Source organism: Aptenodytes forsteri, unplaced genomic scaffold (genome assembly GCF_000699145.1).
Source record: "Aptenodytes forsteri isolate BGI_AS27 unplaced genomic scaffold, ASM69914v1 Scaffold213, whole genome shotgun sequence".
Lineage (NCBI taxonomy): Eukaryota > Metazoa > Chordata > Aves > Sphenisciformes > Spheniscidae > Aptenodytes > Aptenodytes forsteri.
Genome location: NW_008795522.1, coordinates 602,205 through 611,644, shown reverse-complemented (window position 1 = coordinate 611,644; position 9,440 = coordinate 602,205). Strand labels below are relative to the sequence as shown.

Sequence of the window (9,440 nt, the reverse complement as noted above, 5' to 3'; positions counted from 1 at the left end):
CCCCCCTGCCACATCCAGAGCATCCCCAAGGCCCAAATCTGAGGGCAACTTTTGCTGGTGAGGACTGCTGGGCGATGAGGTGTACCCTGGAGAGAAGGGGCTCAATATCTGCAATACATGGTTATAGGGATCAGTCCAAACACAGCTCCTACTTCTCATCCACCAGCAGAAAAAGTAGATCTGAATCCTTCTCTTATGTTTAAATGCCATGACAGATTCGCATGTCTCAGCCATCAGTCTGACCCCTGTGCCCAGTGTCCCCTGGGCACACCCAAGGACAGACTGCATCTCCCCCAAGGTCAGGAAAGGACTTTGGGGCAAAGGTGGGATGTGAGATGCCCATTTCTAGGATGACAGGCCATGGTCACTCGATCTTCTCAAGCTGCAAAATGGTGTTGTGCTCTGACCACTGTCAAAGTGTCAGTTGAGCACTTCAGCTCCTGCTATCTGCAGACTGCAGGGTGGTCTTGTCCTGTCCTCACTGCCACCTTACAGCATGCCACACAGCAGCCTGCCCATCACTATGAAAAAGGGGAGCCAGCCTTGAGGAAATTTCAAATTCCCCTTTGACCTCACTGGTGGACACAGGTGCCCTGTCGCAGCAGATCACTGTAACTGCAAATTTGTGTTGTGCTTTGCAGGGAGCAGGAAGGTAAGAGTACGTGGAGCATCTGCAGCTGCCCCGAGGCTGAAGCTAAGAAATGATCAGAGCAACTTCAATAATCTGTGTCTTCTTTCCCTTCCCTCTCTCCCATGCGCACGTGTGCTCTGTGAAGAGGAGTACGTGGAAGAAGGTAAGTGTTTCACTGGTGGTTGCAAGGACCAAGAGACAAGTGCTGTTGGTTCAGTATTTTGCTTGGGTGGGTTGTGGTGGTAAGCTCCTAGACTGAAATGGGCAAGTCATGACCAGGAAAGGCAGATAAGACCATGTTCTAGATTCCTCCACCTGAAACATCAGTAGGATCAAAACCAGTCTGAATTTTCTCAGGACCTATTTTGTCAGAGTGATCCCTTGACTCAGAACAGGGGTGGAAATGCTGGACTCGGGCGCTGACAGAGGTGTGAGCCCAATAACTCAACGGGAGCTGGAGCCTCAGCTGAATGTATATTAATGAATATTAATGATGCTCAAGCATGAACCTCCAACTGCCTCAGTCCGAGAAGAAGCAATCCCCATGGTGCACGCAGCCGCTCTGCGACACAGCTGGGCTGTGCATTTGGGGCTGGGTTTGGGAGCTGGGTTTTATTGAGCCTCTTGCTGCTTCAGGGCACTGCCAGGCAGCCCGGGCTGCTGCACAGCAAAACATCCTGAACGTTAAAAGCAAAGAGAGGCACAAGGGGGAAACCACTGCAGTGCTAGAGTCCTCATCTCATGCACGCCATAGCTACATTCCACAGCTTTGTGGCGTCCGACTAACCTCTGCACTTATTCCTTTCCCTCCTCCCCGACTCAGAAGAGGAAGAATGGATAGAGGAAGAAGACGGTAGTTATTGCACCTTTCTTTATGTCATCTCTCCACTGCTGCTGTGAATATGTCGTGGGTCGGTGTGTCTTTTGCCTCTCCCTGGTTGGGAAATGGTTTTCTTTCATTCTTCCACTTCTCTCTCTTGCTTCTTGCACTCCCCACTTCTTGCCCTGCTGTGCTGTGCGTATCTGCTCCTGTGCCTGTGGCTTGTCTCTTACATCTATCAACCAAATGCACTCGTGGTTCACTATCTTCTTTTTCTTTCCTTCTCTCTTGCTGTGGGACCACAAGTCTTCCCAGGACCTGTGGGCCCCAGCATGGCTCTGATGCCAATGGAGGCGTCACTTTTGTGGGGATACTGCTCCCTCCAGTGGAAAAATGCTTCAACAGTGTCATAAATAAGATTGTGAAGGTGCCGAAGGCACATTCTCTAATGCCAGCCAGTCTTGTTCTTCGCTGGCTAGAGGAGAGCAATAGAAATCACTCCCCCCCAGTCCTGGGGTATAAGAGCATGATAGCATGAGGGAACAAGGGACAAACCAGGAGGTGGCTATAAATCCTTTAATTTTGTTTTTTTTTTGCCCTGCCCAAGCACAGAGAGCAGCTCTTGGGTAAAGGTTAGAGCAAAGCCCTTTGCTTTCTGAGCCACTGCTTCTTTCTCCTGTGGCTACGTCTCCCCCAGGTCTCTCTCTTGGCCGGCTCCATGCCACATTTGTCCTGATACCGGGGTCCATAGGGAGCCAGTGGGACCAGTGGCTGTTGGACTCATGCTGCTCGTTATTCCACAGGTCAGGAAGAACAGGTAGAGGAGGCAGAGGAGGAGACCGAAGAAACCAAGATAGAAGGTGCGTTGTGGCTTCGCCAGCGAGCTCCCATGGCTCGGCTGGCGCCATGCTCCGCTTCGGTGGGGTGCTGAGCAGGGTCTGGGTATGTCCCAGCATTGCCTGCGACAGCGGGCCAGTAGCAGAGAGGGGAAGCTCTCCTCCATATCTGTGGTTTCCAGTAAAGACATGTCAAAACTCAGCTGCCCTTTCCTGATCTACCAAGTGCCTTGGCCCTGCAAGCATGAGGATGATGGCGTTTTCTGCTGGTTGCTGATCAAACAGTTTGTGTCCAGCACTCTGAAATAATGCCAAAAATGAGTTAAGCCTGTTCCACCAAGAGGTCCCCGTAGACTTAGAGGGGGCATTTCCAGAGCTGGGGTCATGCTCTGATGTGTCTCACCATCCAAAGAGCACTGGAGTTCATGAGACCTCTTTGGAGCAGACTGGGTTGCCTGACGTGTGTCCCCGTGCTGTCATGGCTAGTGGGGCAGGCTCAGATCCCAGCCATGTTCCCTGAGTCAGGGTGCCGGGACCCCTCTGTGCTGGGGGGATGTGGCTGCCCTCACCCACAGATGCTCGTATTCTCCCCATGGCTTTTGAAACAGAACAAGAAGATGAAACAAAAGCACCAGGAGAAGGTAAAGCAGGAATGGAGGAGGGGCAGTTTTGGCCATTTCAGTCCTGATCCCAGTCCCCCAAGACACTGGCCCCACTGGGGTTTTCACTGTTGAATTAGTTTGCTGCTGAAGAGAGAGAATCTGCGGTAAATGGGGCAGAGCTGCCCTGGCCTCGTCCTCTGCCAGGGCTGGGGCAGCAGGAGGCCTGCAGGAGGGATGGCTTTGTGCTGCCTAGGTAAAAAATTCACCCAAAATACAGAAGGAGTATGCACTGCTTTCCCAGCCTGAGCAAAGCTTCTCTGGGTTCCTACTGGAGAGGACCTAGGGCTCTCCTGGTCTGTCTCTGGGTGAAGGATGTCCGTGAGGGACCTGCTCTCTCCCCGTTCATCCTGGAGGGATGGAGCTGGGTTTTGCAGCGGGGAACAACCTGGCTGAACCACCGTGCTGTGTCCGTGCGCATGGTGCACAGCAGGGCTGGCCTCCGGGAGTCAAAGCGTCGTGTTTTCCACAGGTGAAGAGGGGGACCGAGAGCAGGAGTCTGGGGAAGGTGAAGTATCCATCCTCACTCCTCTCTGGGGTTGGAGGGACTGTCCCTTTGCCTGTATAAGGAAGTACCAAATGCCTTTCTGCTCAGCCAGGAGCATCAACATGTCTCGGGTTTTGGCATACAGATGGACACCTCACTGCATGCCTCTTTGCTGGAGGATGATCCACAGTGCAGCCTGTGCTGCTGGGAGAGAGGGGTAGCTCAGCTCAGTGTTGTGGGTTTTGGGTCAAGGTGTGAAAGCAAACGCCTCTGTGACACTAACGTTGTCTTTCTTTCCTGCTCCTGGGGACCCGCAGGTGAATTGAAGCCAAAGCCCAAGTAAGTGTTGGTGCATTTTCTCTGGTGCAAGGGCTGAACTAGGAGCTGTGCCAGGGCAGAGGTTCCGTGTGATGGGCTTAGCACCACGATCCATAACGGGCATGGGGCAGTGAGGCCTCAAAAGCATGAAAGCAGGGTGGGGACTGGGACATGGAGAAAAAAAGGGAAAGAAACAGGCAGATAAACGTAGAATATGAAGAGGGCCCTGAGAATGAGGTCTTGAAGCATTTTGCGTCTCGTTGGAGGAGGCCCAGCTGCCCTGTGGCCCTGCAGCTGGAAAAAATCTGTGTGCACCCCAGCCTGGGGTACATGGTCCATGGCACAGCCAGGATCTTGCTTCTCGGCCGTGGCTGGCATGAGGCAGGCATTTGCATGACTGCCAGCATCCCTGGGACAGGAGCACCTGCCTGAAGGAGCGGGGCCGTGAACCATTGCCAGGACTGCGGGTCCTCATGGACCCCTGGGATGCTGCAGTCTGGGAGGCAGATCTGTCCTCAGCTGTGATCTCTTCATCCCTTTGTGTCTTTATGTGTATCTGAGCATCTCCTGCCCTCCCTCAAGCCCACAGAGGATGAGAGGATGGTTTCCAGCTCCCTGTGCCAGATCACACTGGAGCACACAGTTCCTCTGTGCTCTTTTGGGTGAGCAGTGGGGTGGCTGCCAGCCCCAGGGTGCCTGGCAAAGGTCGTGGCCAAGTTGCCTGCAGAGTTATTCCATCCATGCGGGTGCCTTGGAGTGCTTCCCGGGAATGCCAGAGGTCTTCCTCTGAGGCTGTCCAGCTGGCAACCTCCAGCAAGCAGCATTACACTTCCCCGTCCTCAAAATGTGCTCACTCTGCATCCCTGGGGACTGCGAGGCTCAGAGAGGAGGGCTGGGTAGATCAGTGCATGGATGAAAGGCACTGTCCTGTCCCAGCTATCTGCTGCAGGCTCACCATCCTCCTGCTCACCTTCGATTGCAGGGTCTTCATGCCAAACCTGGTGCCTCCCAAAATCCCAGATGGCGAGAGACTGGATTTTGATGTGAGTAGTGCACCCAAAGTCAACCCCCGTGAGGTGCTCCCCTCGCATTGCTCCTCCACACCGTGCCCAGCAGCCCTGCAGCTCCTGGAGGGCTTCACTCGTGTGAGTGTAGCCATCGCTGCCGTTTCTATCTGGTGCAGGACATCCACCGCAAGCGCATGGAGAAGGACCTGAATGAACTGCAGGCCCTCATCGAAGCCCACTTTGAGAGCAGGAAGAAGGAGGAAGAGGAGCTCATCTCCCTCAAGGACAGGATTGTATGTCTGCAGCCCTCCCACTCTATCGCTGTTGCCACTTTCTCCCCTGTGGGCAAACAGCCACGATCCTTTCCCCACGGTCTCGACCACAAGACCAGAGACGTCCCATGTCCCTGCAAGACAGAGCCTGAGATTTGAGCCAGATTTTGTACCCCGGTGCCTGGGAAGCCCCTAGTCTGGCTGCTGCAGTGCCTAATGGAGATGCACCTTCCCCTGTGGGCTCTGGTCCATGTGCTCTCCTGGGAGACATGGGAGCAGCAGATCTGTCCTTGGGGTTCTCAGGGCTTTTGAGGTCAGGGACAGAGAGAATGCAGATTCCCTGGGGTGTCCCTGTCAACGTCCTCTCCTCCTGCAGGAACAGCGGCGAGCGGAGAGGGCAGAGCAGCAGCGGATTCGCAGCGAGAGGGAGAAGGAGCGCCAAGCCCGCATGGCCGTGAGTCTCCCTCCAGGGCTGGGGGGCTTGGGCTGGTCTTGGCTAATACAAGCCCGTCCATGGAGCACAGGGGAGCACGAGCTGTGTGTTGCATGCAAGCTGGTCCATGAGGTCTCCGTCCATCCACTCCTGACCCTCTTCTGACCTGGCAGGAAGAAAGAGCTCGCAAAGAGGAAGAGGAGGCCCGGAAGAAGGCTGAGGAGGAAGCACGGAAGAAGAAAGCTTTCTCCAACATGCTGCACTTTGGAGGCTACATGCAGAAGGTGTGATCTTACCCCAGGCGGTTGCAATGAAGCCACCGGTGCTCCTGGGAAGGGCTCAACCATGGGCTGGTCCCACAGCACCGTGCACGTTCTCAGTGCTGGTAGGCTGTGGTTTCTACAAGCAGAAGAAGACAGGCCACCATGGTTGGGTCACAACAGTGGTCAGAGGGCCAAAGTGAGCTGAGAGCTCTGCTTTGCACATGCTGGCTGGGGGGTGTATGTGTCCAGCCTTGCCTCAGGGACAGGGATGGGGATGTGGGGGGTGTCTTGTCCACTATTGCCAAAATTTTCTTGAGGACCTCATGTTTTTCTGGAGTCCCAAAAGCAGAGGGTGTTGGGGGCAGAGCTGGGGATAGGGGTAAAGCAAAAGCTGGGCAGATTTCCTTCCCTCCGACGGACTGATGGTTTCCTCAGTCAGAGAAAAAGGGCGGGAAGAAGCAAACAGAGCGGGAAAAGAAGAAGAAGATCCTCAGCGAACGGCGGAAGCCCCTGAACATCGACCACCTCAACGAAGACAAGCTGAGGTGAGCACGGGCTGCAGGAGGGATGTCCAGGACAGGGGCTCTGCTTTGGGTCCCACCTCCTGGGGCAGGATCCTGGGCTGGGGTGGGCTGCCTGAGGCTTGCAGCCCAGACAAGAGGGTGATGGCACAGCTGGGAAATGGGTTGTGACACCCCACCAGGAACATGGGCTCATGGCTCTGCCGGGCCACCACTGCCAGGCTGCTGCTGACAGCGCCGGCCATCAGAGGGAGCCATGCTCACATGCGTGGGACATATGTGTCCCCGTGTGTCCCAACCTCCCATCCATGCGTTCGGGCCCCGCGTGGGACTGGCCAATGCATCCCCGGCTGGGCACAGAGCCTGCAGAAACCTGTCCTGGGGGAGCAGGTGAGATGGTGGCATCAATGCCCTGCAGTGAGCTCCCTGTGAGCCACATCCCTTTTCTGCACTAACACCAGCCGGCTCTTCCACAGGGACAAGGCCAAGGAGCTATGGCAAACCATCCACGATCTGGAGGCTGAGAAATTTGACCTGCAGGAAAAGTTCAAGCGGCAGAAATACGAGGTGAGCCATGAGGTCCTCCATGAGCTTGCTCACCCTCTGTGTGCCTGGCTGCTCCTTCTGCTCCCCATTTGGGAGACGAGGTGGGTTGTCTGACTTGTGCATGGGGTGACAAACATCCAAGAGGCTCTGCACCACTGAAAGCAAAGCCACATCTGCCTCCCTTTTGGAGATGAGCGAGGATCAAACCAACCCTCCCAGCTGTTGTTGGCCACCCTGGCGAGGCTGAGCGCACAGCTATGAAATGCTGGAGGATATGGCAGCTGCTGAAAGGGTCTGTGTGGTGGCCCTGTGACCTCCCAGCTCCTGCGGACGTGTGCTTTGCACCGCAACAGGCTTCCCGCTGTGCTGCACATCACAGCCCCGTGCAAGAACCACTAGGGAAGAGAGAGCAGTGATGCACCTTTGCCCCGACCCTCATCCCCTGCTGGGCATGGGCCATGCTGCCAGGCCTCACCATCCACCTGCGTTTCTCTTGCAGATCAATGTCCTCCGAAACCGCGTTAGTGACCACCAGAAAGTGTAAGTCCCTGGGCAGGCTGAGCATCCTTCCTCGATGCCTCCTGTCCTTCCAGCTCCCTGCTCCCCTGGCCCCAGTTCGCTCCCTGTGTGTATCCTCACTCTCTTGCACCCTCGCAGAGCCACCTCCTGTCCTTCCCACTCCTGCCCCTGGTCCCACTGGTACCCGGTGTTCATGGCCCTGCAGGTCTGGCCCAGGGACCTCAGTCCGTGCTGCTCTGCTCCCATTGACAGACCCCCATTGCCTCCTACCTCCACCAGCTTCCCCCTGCCCCAGAGACACTGGCTAGGGATGGACCCCAGGGAGACTCCACCTCTGCACATTGAGCTTTGCGTCCTGTAGGGTCCTGCCAGCCTCCAGCCATCCCCATCCCTGCAGTGGCTCTGCCCGGCATCTCAGGGAAGGTGCTGGAGATCCCAGCTTGTGTAGGAGGGGAAATCCCAGGGGCTGTGGGAGCTGTGCAGCCCCACAAAGACAGGAGAGCCTGTCCCCGTGCCCATGTTCCCTGCACAGGACTGGGGGACCCTTCATAGGAGGGTGGAGGTGGGTGTTTAATCCCCACCCTTGGGAGCACCATGCTGCTCTCGCATCCCTGTCCTACCCTGCCATCTCGCATGAGAGGTGCTCAGCCTGCCCCGCGTGACAGTCAGCAGCATCCCCCACCTGCTTACACCAAATCTCTCTTCTCTTCTGCCCCAACATGGCCTGTTACTGCAGCAAAGGGTGAGTACAGGTGTCTCCCGAGTGCCGTGTGTCTCCCCCTGCATGTGTGCTGCATGGACACTGGGGCTTACATCAGGCTGGCAGTAGGGCTGAGGGAGGAGGCAATGCCAAGAATTGGCAGCCAAAGCTGGGCTGGTGACTCTCAGGATGACATGCCAGAAATGCCCTTCACTGTCCATGCAAGCCTCCTCATCTCTGCTGTCCCATGGCCAGAGCAGTGCCTGTTCCCCTGATGCTGGTTAAGGAGAGCGATGTGGTGTGTCCTGGCTAACAGCTTCACAGCTTCTGGCTCCTGGGAGAAGGATCCTGCAGCCGTCTTTATCCCTCCACAGCTGGAGATCCAACTCATCGATTCTTCTCTGAAGGATCCTTGGGAGGGAGGAACATGGGAAGGGAATTGGAGCTCCTTAGAAACACTTGGCAAAATGCATGAGCTTCTTCCCATAGAGTCCCAAATCACACAGACTGACTCAGGTCCCAGGCTTTTACCTGGGGCAACTGAAGACTTTCTTCCCCACAGGGCAGTGAGCATCAACCGGAGATGGCTCAGTCCTCTTTGCAGGGCCTCCAATTCTCCTCTGATGGCACCCACCTTCTCCCTCCTTTCATGGTCACTAACTGACCGTGCTTTTCTGCTTCCCTTCCAGGTCAAAGGCTGCCCGTGGGAAGACCATGGTGGGCGGCCGGTGGAAATAGATGACTCAGAAGGCAAAGGAGGCTCAGCCACAGAGAGGTGTATTGCCTTTTGGCCGACCAGCTGGCTTCCCCACGTCGTGGAGCCTGCACCGCGCGCCCACCTGCCCTCCCACTGCACAGAGCTTGCAAAGACCTTGCTGCAGGCACAGCACTGTCTGGGTGGGCAGATGCTTCGTGAGGTGCCGTTTCTCAGCTCCGCACCTCCAGTTGATGTTGTGTCTGTAAATAAAGCGAATGGTGAGGGGGTGCGGGTGTTGTCTCCATCCCAAAGCTCTGAGCCCAGAGGAAACAGGCACAGGACAGTCCCAGCAGAGCTCGACTGAGCAAGCCCAGTTGCACACCTGCTCCATGGGGTGCAAGAGGATGCAGCAACCATCCAGGACCTCCTGAATAACATGTCCCCTTGCCTCACAGCATCTCATACCTGCAGTCCTTGGGAGGTTTTGTAACAGACCTCAGTGGTCTGACCTGCTTTTCCTGCTGCAGTTTGGGGCAATCCTAGTTATGGCCACTTTAGTTCCTGCTTTTGCTGTACCAGAGCCCCCCTCGTTCCTCTCTGTGTCAGAGTTGGCCCTGTGGGACAGCATGGATAGGGGCACTGCTTCCAAGCCTCTTGGTCCATGGATTAGTCACAAACCCTGCTTCCAGGCCATTTTCATTCCTATTTCCACCTCTTCCTAAAGGGCCCAG

The 9,440-nt window shown here is 55.9% G+C and overlaps 1 protein-coding gene across 2 annotated transcripts in view; it reads left to right on the top strand.

Annotated features, from left to right (window-relative positions):
• TNNT2 (troponin T2, cardiac type) overlaps positions 1-8,998 on the top strand; it is a 12,339-nt gene extending 3,341 nt beyond the window's left edge. Inside the window, exons 3-16 of one of the 2 annotated variants that reach the window (XM_009281882.2) lie at positions 642-652; positions 777-794; positions 2,255-2,311; positions 3,419-3,454; positions 3,751-3,772; positions 4,734-4,794; positions 4,935-5,051; positions 5,407-5,484; positions 5,637-5,747; positions 6,162-6,271; positions 6,724-6,814; positions 7,293-7,333; positions 8,049-8,054; positions 8,702-8,998. In XM_009281882.2, the coding sequence (XP_009280157.1) occupies positions 642-652; positions 777-794; positions 2,255-2,311; positions 3,419-3,454; positions 3,751-3,772; positions 4,734-4,794; positions 4,935-5,051; positions 5,407-5,484; positions 5,637-5,747; positions 6,162-6,271; positions 6,724-6,814; positions 7,293-7,333; positions 8,049-8,054; positions 8,702-8,750 (808 nt within the window). In that variant the 3' untranslated portion in view covers positions 8,751-8,998. The remainder of the gene's footprint in view (positions 1-641; positions 653-776; positions 795-2,254; positions 2,312-3,418; positions 3,455-3,750; positions 3,773-4,733; positions 4,795-4,934; positions 5,052-5,406; positions 5,485-5,636; positions 5,748-6,161; positions 6,272-6,723; positions 6,815-7,292; positions 7,334-8,048; positions 8,055-8,701) is intronic. The other variant, XM_009281883.2, reaches the window with a different exon arrangement.
• The last annotated feature ends 442 nt before the right edge of the window (positions 8,999-9,440 follow it).